Genomic DNA, 12178 nt, shown 5'->3' with positions numbered 1-12178 from the left:
AACACATTCCCTTTTGCCAGAGAAAATTTTTGTTATGCTGAAGTTAAGACTGAAACAATATATTGGTGAGAAGTGGATTTTTTTAAAAAAGAAAAGACATTGGCACTGCAAAATCCCCCTCAAGTAATTCCCCCCTCCAATAAATCAAATACATAAACAACCCCTTCCCAATGGAAGTCCAAGCAAACCAAACTAAACTGAAAACAAATGAAACCCAAACCGCAAAAGGACCAACCAGCCCTAAAACTCTGAGAAAAGGACAGCCATTGGGTTTGGGTGGAACATGGTGAATTGAGTAGATGAAAACCCAAACAAAACACAGATATGGGAAATGGGGGGAAAAAATCCCAACAAGATGAAGAAAAGAAGGAAATAAATCCCTGGGGCATCATTCCAAAAAGCCTAAAATTTTGTGGTGTGGCAAGTCACTTCAGATGATACTCCACCAGCCCCATGCAGCTTTGTTCTCCTCCCTGCTCTCTGCAGCGTGATAAAAGCACAGGAAGGATGTTCAATGGCAGATTGGTCATCAGCCACTTTCAAAGGGGAGTCATTTAGTGAGATTCACTCATACTTGTATAAGCCAAAACAAAAAAAAAAAAAAAAAAGAACAACACTGGTAAAGCAACCAGACTGATGTTGCAACCAGAGTTCATCTTGGACCCGGGTGATGGGAAAAACGCTCTATTATAGAGAATGTAACATTATGAATATTGATAACACCTCCCAATAAGCCTCAAACTTCTATTTCCAGATGAGTGTTTACAACCACGTGGTCAGTCAGGGCTGACCATATCGTGTACAAGTCTGATTATTACAGCCCTAGTGCTGTATAGGTTTTACTTTTCTTTAAATATAGGTGGGTATGGGGGGAGCTTTTGACTCATCCTTCATTTCTGTAGCACACCGAAGTTGTCATGCTTAGAGCAAAATCTGTGAGCTGTTCAACACAAAGTGGTCAACCTGATGAAAATGGTCCCCAGAAAGGCTGAACCATTTTTAACAGTGAACGTTTATCACTTGCTGTCCTCGGTAAAAGCTAGCTAGTCAGACTTAAGGTCATAGGAGGCAGAGACAACCCACAGTGTTTCTTCAGTTATTTGAGTGATATGCCGCTCCCAGAAAAGCTGAGAAGTTGAAGCCTGGGTGATTTTTCATTCATGAGAACTGGGGGTGGGGTGTGTGTGGGGTGGGTTGTTTGCTTTGGGGGGGTCTTTCTTTCTTTCTTTCTTTCTTTCTCTTTCTTCTTTCTTTCATTCATCTTCCTTTCTCATCCTTTCTTTTTCTTTATTCTCTTTCTCTCTTTCATCGTTCTTTCTCTTTCTTCTTTCTTTCATCTTTCTTTCTCTTTCTTCTCTTCTTTTTCTTTCTCTCTTTCTTTCTTTTCCTTTCTTTTCTCTCTCTTTCTTTCTCTTTTTTCTTTCTCTCTTTCTCTTTCTTTCTCTCTCTTTATCTTTTCCTTTCTTTTCTTTCTTTCTTTCTTTCTTTCTTTTTCTTTTTTTCTTTCCTTCCTTCCTTCTTTTTTTCCTTCTTTCTTTCCTCCTTTCTTTTCTTCTCTCTCTTTCTCCCCTTTTAAACCCACCTTGCAGATAAAACCTGACACGATTCAGGGCTGGCAGGAAGCCTTGGAGGCTGGGTGCGGTCTGCTGGGTAGAGCAGAGGCCCAGGGCTTTGCATATCTCACTTCCATCCCTGCCGCTGGCACTGACTCACCGGCTGGCTGGGGGTGAGTCACCTCCCCACTCCCCACCTCTGGGGACACCACGGCCTACCTGGTGGGACAGTTCTGCTGTTTCAGTTAGCTAGTGTCAGGCATGTGATTTTGGGACTACTAAAGCTGATGGGCGGTGTTTGTTGGCTTTCACAGGTTCTGGGGCTTATCCCTGCAAAACGCACTACCAGTCAGAGATCAAAGGCCCAGGGTGCAACTAGAAGCTGTGCTGGATTTGGAAATGGAGTTTTCAATATGCTCATGGATTGCACATGAGGGTATTGGTTGAGTTAAAGCAATGCTGCCTTCACTAAAGCGTCAAAGGCTTACCATGTGTTAGCCAACCAGAAGTACCATGACTTTGCTCAAGGACTTCCAGATTCAAGGACTTCTCTGCTCTGGCATCAATGCATGTGATCACAGGGGAAGCACCAAGGCTGATCTCATGTCAGGAGGTGAGCCCTGGGCACTTTGTTGACCTCAAGCAGGGATGCTCTCAGCCCATCCAGCTTTGGACCATATGTTCTGTGTCCCTTGTCCCTGCCCTCTTCCTTGCACCAGCCCTTGTGTTTTGGCAACCATCTGCTCAGCAATCTGATGCAAATGATGATGAATTAGAGGCAAAGGTGGAGGGCTGGGCCAGGGTTGTGATGCAGCAGTCTCACACTCCTCAGAGCCATGTGTTGTGTCCAACTTTGCAATGCCTCAGTCTCACAGCAGAATCCATTCCTAACACGTTAAGAAAAGCACCTTAACAAGGTGTCTCAAGAACACATAGCTGCTTGAAGATGCACCTACACAAGTTCTTAAGAGAAGTCAGAAGTTCATCCTTCAACATGCCTTAGCCACAACATTTCAGCAGTCTTCAAAACTGAAATGTAGGTCTTTCCCTGTCCCTAGCTCTCACTTGAGACAACTGAACACCACTTTGCTCCTGCTTTCAGACTAAAGAAATCTTGGATTCCTTCCTGCACAGCTTAAACCATGGGGATGGGGACTCCCTAACCCAGCACAACCTACAGCAGAGGAGCTATGACATGGCTGTGAAAGGCAAGGGAGGACACAAACCGAGACATCCACTGCCTGAGAGTATGCTCTGCCTAGGGTCTTGTCTTGAAGACCCAGACTGCAGCATGTTTGTGGGGGTCCTGCCTTGCAGAAGGGTACAGGAGTTCAGCTCTAGGGCTCCAGTTACATTTCAAGTGTAGCAGGATGTCTGTAGCTAACAGCAGTACTCAACTGCAGGCACCTGCCCCTGCAAATGTGACGGTAACTAGGTGGAATATAGGGATGTTGTCAGAGCATGCAGGGATGCAATGAGAATGGCTAAGGTCCATTTGGAATTAAATCTGGTGAGGGAAGACAAGAAGGGCTTCTTCAAATACATCAGTAGCAAAAGGAAGACTAGGGAAAATGCAGTCCTGCTGCTGAATGAGGTGGGTGCCTTGGTGACGAAGGATACAGAGAAAGTGAAGTTACTGAACGCCATCTTTGCTTCAGTCTTTACTGCTAAGGCTGGCCCTCAGGGTCTCCCAGACCCAAGAGAGAAAGCCTGGAGAAAGGAAGACTTTTCCTTGGTCAAGGCAGATCACATTAGAGATCACTTAAACAAACGTGACACCCACAAATGCATGGGCCCCGGTGGGATGCACCCCAGAGAGCTGAGGGAGCTGCAGATGTTACTGCTAAGCCACTCTGCATCATCTTGGAAAAGTCATGGAGGACAGGAGAGGTGCCTGAGGACTGGAGGAAAGCCAATGTCACTCCAGTCTCCAGAAAGGGCAAGAAGGAGGACCCAGGAAACTACAGGGGTGACGGAACAGCTCATCCTGGAGGTCATCTCTAAGCATGTGGAGGAAAAGAAGGTTAATCAGGAGCAGTCAACCTGGATTCGCCAAGGGGAAATCATGCCTGACCAGCCTAACAGCCTTCTGTGATGGAATGACTGGCTGGGTAGGTGAGGGGAGAGCGGTGGATGTTGCCTACCTTGACCTCAGCAAGGCTTTCGACGCTGTCTCCCGCACCTCCCTCACAGGTGGGCGCAGGCAGTGTGGGTTAGCTGAGGGACAGCGAGGTGGGCTGAGAACTGGCGGAATGGCGGAGCTCAGGGGGCTGTGCTCAGCGGTGCAGAGCCTGGCTGGAGGCCTGCAGCTCGCGGTGTTCCGCAGGGGTCCCTGCTGGGTCCGGTCCTGTCCAACTGACTCATCAGTGACCTGGAGGAAGGGGCAGAAGCGCCCTCAGCAAGTCGCTGACGATACAGAGCTGGGAGGAGCGGCTGATCCACCCGAAGGCTGCGCTGCCATTCAGCGAGGCCTGGGCAGGCCGGAGAGCTGGCGGAGAGGGACCTCATGGGGCTCAGCAAAGGCCAGCGCAGGGTCCTGCCCTGGGGAGGGACAGCCCCGCGCACCAGCACGGGCTGGGGCTGAGGGCTGGGAGGCAGCTCTGCGGGGAAGGACCTGGCAGTGCTGGTGGGCAGCCAGTTGCCCGTGGGCCAGCAGTGTGCCCTGGTGGCCAAGAAGGCCCACGGGACCCTGGGGTGCGTGAGGAGGAGCGTGGCCAGCAGGTCGAGGGAGGTGATCCTGCCCCTCTGCTCGGCCCTGCTGAGGCCGCACCTGGAGCGCTGGGTCCAGTGCTGGGCTCCCCAGTTCAGGGGAGACTGGGAACTGCTGGAGAGGGGCCAGCGGAGGGCCACGGCGATGGCGATGGTGAGGGGGCTGGAGCACCTCCCTGGTGAGGAAAGGCTGGGAGAGCTGGGCCTGCTCAGCCTGGAGAAGAGAAGCCTGAGAGGGGACCTTATCAATGTCTGCAAATACCTCAAGGGCGAGTGCCCAGAGGCCGGGGCCGGGCTCCTTTCAGTGGTGCCCAGCGACAGGGCACGGGGCAACGGGCACAAGCGGCAACACAGGGAGCTCCGTCTGAACGGGAGGGAAAACTTCTGCACCTTGAGGGTGCCGGAGCCCTGGGACAGGCTGCCCAGAGAGCCTGTGGGGTCTCCTGCTCTGGGGACATTCCAGACCCGCCTGGATGTGACTGTGCAGCCCTAGGAGACCCGGCTTCAGCAGGGGTTGGGTAGATGCTCTCCAGAGGTCCCTTCCAACCCCAACTGTTCTGTGATTCTGTGATTACAAGAGCTAGAAATCAGCTTTCTTATTTGACACCACACAAGTAATTGCCCCAGAAGGGTAACCTGGGCAATGCTACCGCACAAGGATAAAACGTGCCTGCGAGAGAGATTGTGCCTTCTTCAGAGACTGTACCAGGATTAGTCCAGTTGTGTTGCTGACCTTGGAAGTTTTGAAATGTAGAACAGATTTTATCCTTGTGAGACAGAAAATTTGCTGTTTTTTTATTTATTTAATTAGTTTTGTAGTGTTTTAATTATTACAGAGTCACCTCACTGTCTGAACTGTACCACCTTCTCCAGCTCTCCAGAACAGGTGGATGGAGATGTCTGAAGAGACATGGATGGAGATTCCCTTCCCTGCACAGGCTCTACTGAAGAGGGTTACAACAGGTGTCTACCAACATTTCTAGCTCAATGGTTCAGAGTTGTCTGGTCTCTATTAATTTATTTTCAAATCTATGTCTGCCTATATTTGTCAGGTTCTAAAAATAAGTAGCACTGTTAACATTTTGAATTTTAATTATCTACTGAATATCTAAAAAGATAAGCTGGAACGGGAAGCCCCTCTGCGAGCAGAAGTACAATCTAGTTAAATGAGTGAAATTTATCAGAAAAAATGAGTAATAAGCAGTGAGGAAGACTGTCTCACTTGCTAATTTTACTTTATAAATTATCTGATTTGACATTCTGTGCTAAAAATCTGCTTATGAACCAAGAAGAGCAAGGGACATACTCCACTTGGCTGAAGCAGAATCTGTGGCCACAAAAATTTTGCTGCATTAGCACTTCAGCATGAAACCCCCTGGCACTGAAATGAAGATTCTCGTGGTTTTTTTCTAGATCATTGTGTATCTAGAAATGGCTAGGTATGCTGGGTTTCAGGTCTGAGTCTACACAGAGCCTGCTGTCCTGGTTATCCGCAGTCACATCAGAACTGCACTAATTTCACCGCACAGGTATCATCAATGCACAGCAGTGCAAAGCAAAGTTGTCCTGCCCCCTACCTGCACCCCCAAGCCTATTTCAGGAATGAAGGAAAAGAGAATTCTTAATCCTTAACTTGTATTTAATGCTTTTTTAATGAGCTATATTGAGACTATCAGCTCATTTGATTTAGGCATTTTTGCCTGGGACTAGCAATGAACTTTTAATACTAAAGTTATTTCAGAAGAAAGAGGTGAAAGGGTGCCAAAATAGACTATAAAACTAAGCATGTGTTAATATCATCTGTTACAAATAAGGCTGGATTCCACTTTCCATTGTCTTACTCCTTTTTCCTCAAGTTGTTTAAATTTTCCAATTCAAAAGGAATTTGGCTGAAGATTTCCCTTACTTGGTCTTGACCTCAAGGAGGGCTGCTTGTAGAAGAGTTGTACAAAATCCATTACAAGCCTTAAACAGTGAAGGCATGAGGGAAAAGGAACACAGATGTCTTCTTGGATGTTCAGACTAGAATAAATTAGGTGCAATAAAGGAGCTCCCCAGCCCCTCTGATCCCCAAAATAAACTGCAGCAGACCTGTCAGTGCTGCTACTCCAAAAGCAGCAAGTTTCCCTCACTGTTCTGTGCAATGATGAATGTTGCAAACTGTGTCATTTCAGTTACTCACCAACACACATTATTTTGCAGTACTTCAAGGGTGCACTGATGACTCTCCAGATGAAAGCCCCCTTGGGCTGTGAAGTAATACTGAATGAAGTATATAATTTACATGATAAACACCTTGTTCTGAAAGAAATACACCATTTTGGACATGCTCTCTTAATGTCTTCATTAAAGACCAGCTTTTGGAGCTCTGAAGCTCCAACCGCACAAAGAGAAAGGGAGCTGAATTGCACGAATTCTTTAACCTCTGACAGCACTCTATAAAAACGGAACTTGAAAAAGGTGAAGACAGACATGGCTATCATGTTCCCTAAGGAAACTCTGTCTCTCTTATTCCCAGTTTTCCCTTTTATTTCATGCCAAAAAACCTCTACTAGGTACTGCAAAGTCAGAAAACAAGCTGTCAACCACATGAAGCCAAAATACCCATACCACGTAACGCAGCTTGCACAAAATTATTTTTGCCTACAATTCACCATCGAGCATTTTTTTTTTATGGCTTCCTTTAATGATGTTAAGAGAAACAACGTCACATGTTAACACTGCAGAAGCAGTCTTAACTCTGTGAACACCCTAATGTGTGCATACTTAACGCTAACATCTAATGCAGAACAGAAACACTGCTAAAGAGGACATAGCAGGTAAATTGAACCATCTCTTTAGCAGTATATGGACAGGATGGAATGTAATTAGGGATAAATATTCAAGCAGGATTTTTTGTTTGGTTGGGTTTTTTTCCTTGAACTGTAAAGCCACCAGTTTCCCTCCTAAAAATCTTACAAATTTACAAGTTACAATGAATTTTATTTTCTTTTTCTGGTTAAGGGTTGTCACCCGGCACTCCCCAAGGCGCGCTGCTAAGCCAGAAATGCCGAAAGACCAAAGGACGAAAGCCCTGTTTGAAGTCTATCCTCACGTTTAACAAATCCACAAATATTCCAACCTACCTGAAAGCCTGACTAATTCAAAACATATTTAATATCTTACCAGTTAAACAATGCACGTGCTGTTGCCTGTTTTCCCAGTGGTCAGAGCCTATCACTAACTCCTGACTGATGCTAACATGCTAAGTGCCATGCAGGAGCTACAATTCCTGACAGATATAGATTGCAGCTGTAATGTACCCCAGGGGTCCCTCATTCTGTCCCAGGATAAGATGCACCCAATCAACCAGACCCAGAGAGCTAAAGCTTTACCACGTTAAAAGACTCAAATCTGACTTCAGAGTCTTCAGCTTCAGCAGGAGCACTGAGATAATTTTTGCAGTTTTGATGTATTCTGATGAGGTTAAGGATCTTCTAATTTTCAGAAATATTATAGACTGAAAAGACCAAAACAGCAGCGTGTTTATAGTGTGTAAAACACATTAACCCCCTCATTGCTAATGAGTCCGGACACCTGTGTGCACACAAAGATCATTATTTGTATGCATTGACACAATCAATATTGTATCGATTAATATTCTCAGGAAAAACCACAGCGGTTCAAGAGTATTTTAGCAGGACAGGTCCGAAGAAGTTTGCTGGAGTTGACTTAAACATGGTCTGGCAGCAGGTTGGGAAGGATAAAGCCCCTGTGTGGTGTTGTCTCTGATGACTGTGCGTAACTATGGCAAAAGATTCATGATGTTTCCTTCTTCACAAGGCCAAAGCTGTGTCTAGAAAATGGCAATCTTCTACCTTCTCTTAGATTAGAAACAGAAAATGCCCATCACTACATTCAAAGTTAAAAAGCAGTTAAATTTGTGAATATTTTTATGATATTTATTAGGGCTTTGCCTAGCTAGATGCTAGATGTTTGCAGGAGAGGGACTTTCTGCCTGTCATTTAGCAGGCTTAGCAAAGAGCTTCATGAAATTCTTCTATCATCATCATTTTTTTAAAGCACTTACTGCCATTACACCTTCCTTTAGATCAAAAATCAATTCTTGTTCTTGTTTTTTCCAAACATATGTAAAAGTATTTTTAACTAAAGCAGAATCAGAATAAACAATAACTAGGTTTATCTTTTTTTAGCTCCATGCTCTCTGTACAGTATTACGCTAATTTTTATGGCTCTATTCTACCTCCATCTCTCTACTTACTAACACAGCCACAGAAACACGGTAGCACTTGAGAAATGTTTCCTTACTTCTGGATGGCAAAAGGCTGTCTAGGTAGAAAGAAAAATAAAAATCTCACCTTCAACATAAAGCACCCTCTTTTCAGGGAGATTCAGGAACTTTGGTGAAGGCTGGGAAGCTGGACGTACTTTTACAAGGCGACAGTCACACATTATTGCTGCAGCCGAAAGTGCCCCTACAAAGTGTCACTCTGCAGAGATTTCTCCTTTCCTTCACTGCCATATAGTGAAATTAAACTGGTTGGAGTCCTGGGTCTTTTTATGCAATTAGAGGAAGACGCAGGGGGTTTAGCCCACAGAACACAACATCCCAGACCCTCAAAAGACAGGCACGTGTGCAACATCTGAAGATCTTCTGAGCAAGTAGCAAGTAGTCTCATGTCTGTTCGTGTGCTTGAATTTCAGCACATGCATGAAACTTAGCAGGACTACGGCTCTTTTCATACTTTTAAACTCTCTAAGTGGCTTTTAAAAAGCTATAGGAAGGTGTTTAACTTTGACAATGACATACTACTAGCACATTTCATAAACATATTTTCTAAAGAATATCAATTTAAAAAAGAAACATTTTATGGATGAGAAGGGGCAGGATTTCTTCTTTGTTTTATGCTGTTTATATGATCTATTCATGAAGTTAACATCCAGACATATAATGAATTTTTCCCTATTCCCCTCCCCTCCCCCTTTTACTGGGGAATTTAAGAAATGAATTATAAAAAATACTCACAAATGAGCCACACACTCATTACACTGATACAGTACTTGCTTTGTATTACTTCTTTGCCTACCTCCTGAACTACTCATGACTATTCAAAATAGATGTTGAAAATACAGTAACAGGAGAATGCCTTAACATCTTGAGAGGCTGAATATCTCAACACAGCATATTACAACTGAATTTTTCTATAATTCTTTACCTACTTTTAGCAAGATATATTCTACAGTCTTGTTACTTCCTAATTTTTCTCTTAAATGAGAAAACAACATCCCCAGGTTTTTATTTGTGTCAATTTCTTTCCAGTCTGTATTTTTAGATTTTTCTAGAGGTTCAAAGTCCATGTAATAATTCACTTTGTTTTCTCTTGTACTGTTTTCAGCATTTACCTTTGCTTTAAATGTCAGAACCTTTCACTTCTGTTACTTTGATTTCCTTGCTGCCTCTCTTTTCTCTGCAAGCCCCAAATGATTGTGTATTTTGGTGTGGTCTCCCATCTTCTTCCACTTTTAAAACTCAGTGTATCTTTGAACAGGTTTGGGCTGTGTTTTGTTTTGTTTTGTTTGGGTTTTTTTTTCTGCAAAACCCACACGGACCACTTCTTGTTTTCTATAATTCTCTTTTCAGAGGAACTGCAGCCTGCTGTAGGCTGACTATGAAGTCTCAGCAGTCCCAACTCCTTCCACGCAAAGGGATTCCACAACATAGTGCTGCAGCATGATGCTCGCTGACTTCCTTAATTCCCCCAAGTGGATTTATTGAAATACAGTGCTCTGACTTAACCGTGAGCATTTACTTCATATTGGTTTGAATTCAAGTAACATTTTAGTCCCTTAGAGATTCTCTTGTCGGCTGTCAATGACATTTTCTGAAGTGTTACTTCAGAAAAGCATCTAAACACAAACACCTGACTTCAGGTTTTAAAGACAAGCAACAAGCTGTTGTAACAGAAGATGACTAAGAGAATAATATTAGAATAAAGAGATGCCTGAATATACATATTAATTCAGTACAGATGATAAAATGTTTTCGATACTTTGGGACATGTCTGATACAAATGTAGAAAATGTAGATTAGCAAAATATATAAAGAAACCACATTTCTTGGAAAGTGAGGAATTAAAGAAGAACTTATGACCATATTTCTCAATATTTTATTATTCCAAAGCAAAATCTTTAACAAGTTGAGCTAACTGGATGACTAGTTCAGTTAATACCAGCAGCTGAGACTATGACCAGCTTAGAATGGACAACATTTAACAGAACAACACTGCTCCAGGCATTTAACAATTCTCCCTGAAAGCCAACAATGACATATGAAACTTCACACTTCCATTCAACATGCTAATACTACTTACACATATTTTTTTTTTTTTTAAACGAGTAAATACATGTGCATCAAATTGTTTCTTCAGTTATTTCATGTTAAAAGGACTGTACATTGTATTTTTAAAGCATGTAAACTGAACTGGCAGAAGAAAATGCTGACATTAAAAAACCCTTTGAAAACTCTGCATTGTTTCTGAAAAGTCCCACTCCAAATGACTGTAAATACAGAAAGAATATGTTATTCCTGCATTATTTAAGTCATGATTTCAGTTATAAAATTAAACTTGCTCCTCACTTCCCAAAAGAAGACTACTTTCTATTAGTTGCTCTCTTGTTATAGCTTCCTGCAGATATTTTGTGATCTTGTATCAAGTCTGAAAATGAAAGTCAGTGTCAAATCTCCCCTGTTGGGAAAACGGTTCTTGATCTTTGTGTAACTACATCTTAATGGCGGCAAATCTGTTCTTTCCTCCTGAATCCCTATTCTTCTCCACACAAATTCAATAATTGGTGGTGAAAAATGGACTGACTAAAAAGAGGGAAGAGGAAGACAGTGGTAGTGAGCCTGTAAGAACGAGAAAAGATGAGTAAGAAGGAAGCAGCAAAACCAGTGACATATGGTGCTGCTCCTTATTTTTGACTATGCAAGAGGCTATTAACTATTCTACTCCTTAACACCAAAGAATATTTTACTTGATTTTTTTTTTTTAAATTTCTACTGATCTTATAAACTCAGAGCACTTTTCTGTTAACTGCCAGTGAAAGGAGAGCTTATTTCAAATGTGTAAGTTACCATCAATACTCCAACTGAAGGGAGAAACAAGAAGCAGGAACATGTTTAATTAAAAAAGAAGGAAGAAAATAAAACCTCCCAAGAAATCAAGACTTACAACCACCAAAACTGTAGATGATAACAACAAAAAAATGACAATTTTTAAATGCAAAGAAGCAGTGTCCTTCTCCATATTGTATCTGAACACTAATTAGCTGTATGTAGTAATGTTTATTAGATACTTCTCAACAGTTTATAGAAGTTGAGTCTTCCACTCACATCAGTATCACTAATTCTAGAAAGTAACAGATTGTTACACTGAAGAACAGGAGTAATACTCACATTTAAGGTGACATTTGTTAAAAACCCATTTCAATGTATTTTTAACAAATGAAACAGACTGCAGTATACCAATGAATATTTCTCCATGAACGTACAGCCAAAAAGAGTGTATGTAAACAAAATCTGCTTAAACCCCTCCACAGAATGAAACACAGTAGACAGAAAATCATTTTATCAAGGTATTTATGACCAGAAGTCTCACTCAGCAGAATACCCCATACCATTACTCTCTCAAAGAATTCTATCTCAAGTTTCTTGTTCAGTGAAATTCCTTTTGTTCTTTGGACACTTGAAAGGAATTAAGTACAGACAAGAGGGATGATGTTTAAGCACACTTGTCTTGAGTTGCCTGCATTGTGTTGTTGTCTATGTTTTCATCATTGCTGATGAAGAAGCTTGAAAACAGGTCAGCTGCAAGTGCATACTGCTTTTGAATTTGTTTAGTAACTCCTCAAGTAAC

At 42.7% G+C, this 12178-nt stretch overlaps 1 protein-coding gene and 1 long non-coding RNA gene across 3 annotated transcripts in view; one reads left to right on the top strand and one right to left on the bottom strand.

The window, feature by feature from the left end:
- LOC308060805 overlaps positions 1–10645 on the top strand; it is a 27312-nt gene extending 16667 nt beyond the window's left edge. Inside the window, exon 2 of the long non-coding RNA XR_013926898.1 lies at positions 5136–10645. This is a non-coding gene — a long non-coding RNA (uncharacterized lncRNA). The remainder of the gene's footprint in view (positions 1–5135) is intronic.
- Positions 10407–12178, bottom strand: part of EXOC2 (exocyst complex component 2) — a 134102-nt gene continuing 132330 nt past the window's right edge. For both annotated transcript variants that reach the window (XM_080379913.1, XM_080379914.1), the window contains exon 28: positions 10407–12178. In XM_080379913.1, coding sequence (XP_080236039.1) covers positions 12085–12178 — 94 coding nt within the window. In that variant the 3' untranslated portion in view covers positions 10407–12084.

The sequence above is a fragment of the Falco punctatus genome (genome assembly GCF_963210335.1).
Source record: "Falco punctatus genome assembly, chromosome: 3".
In the NCBI taxonomy this organism is placed as follows: domain Eukaryota; kingdom Metazoa; phylum Chordata; class Aves; order Falconiformes; family Falconidae; genus Falco; species Falco punctatus.
This window is presented reverse-complemented; position numbering and strand designations above follow the sequence as displayed.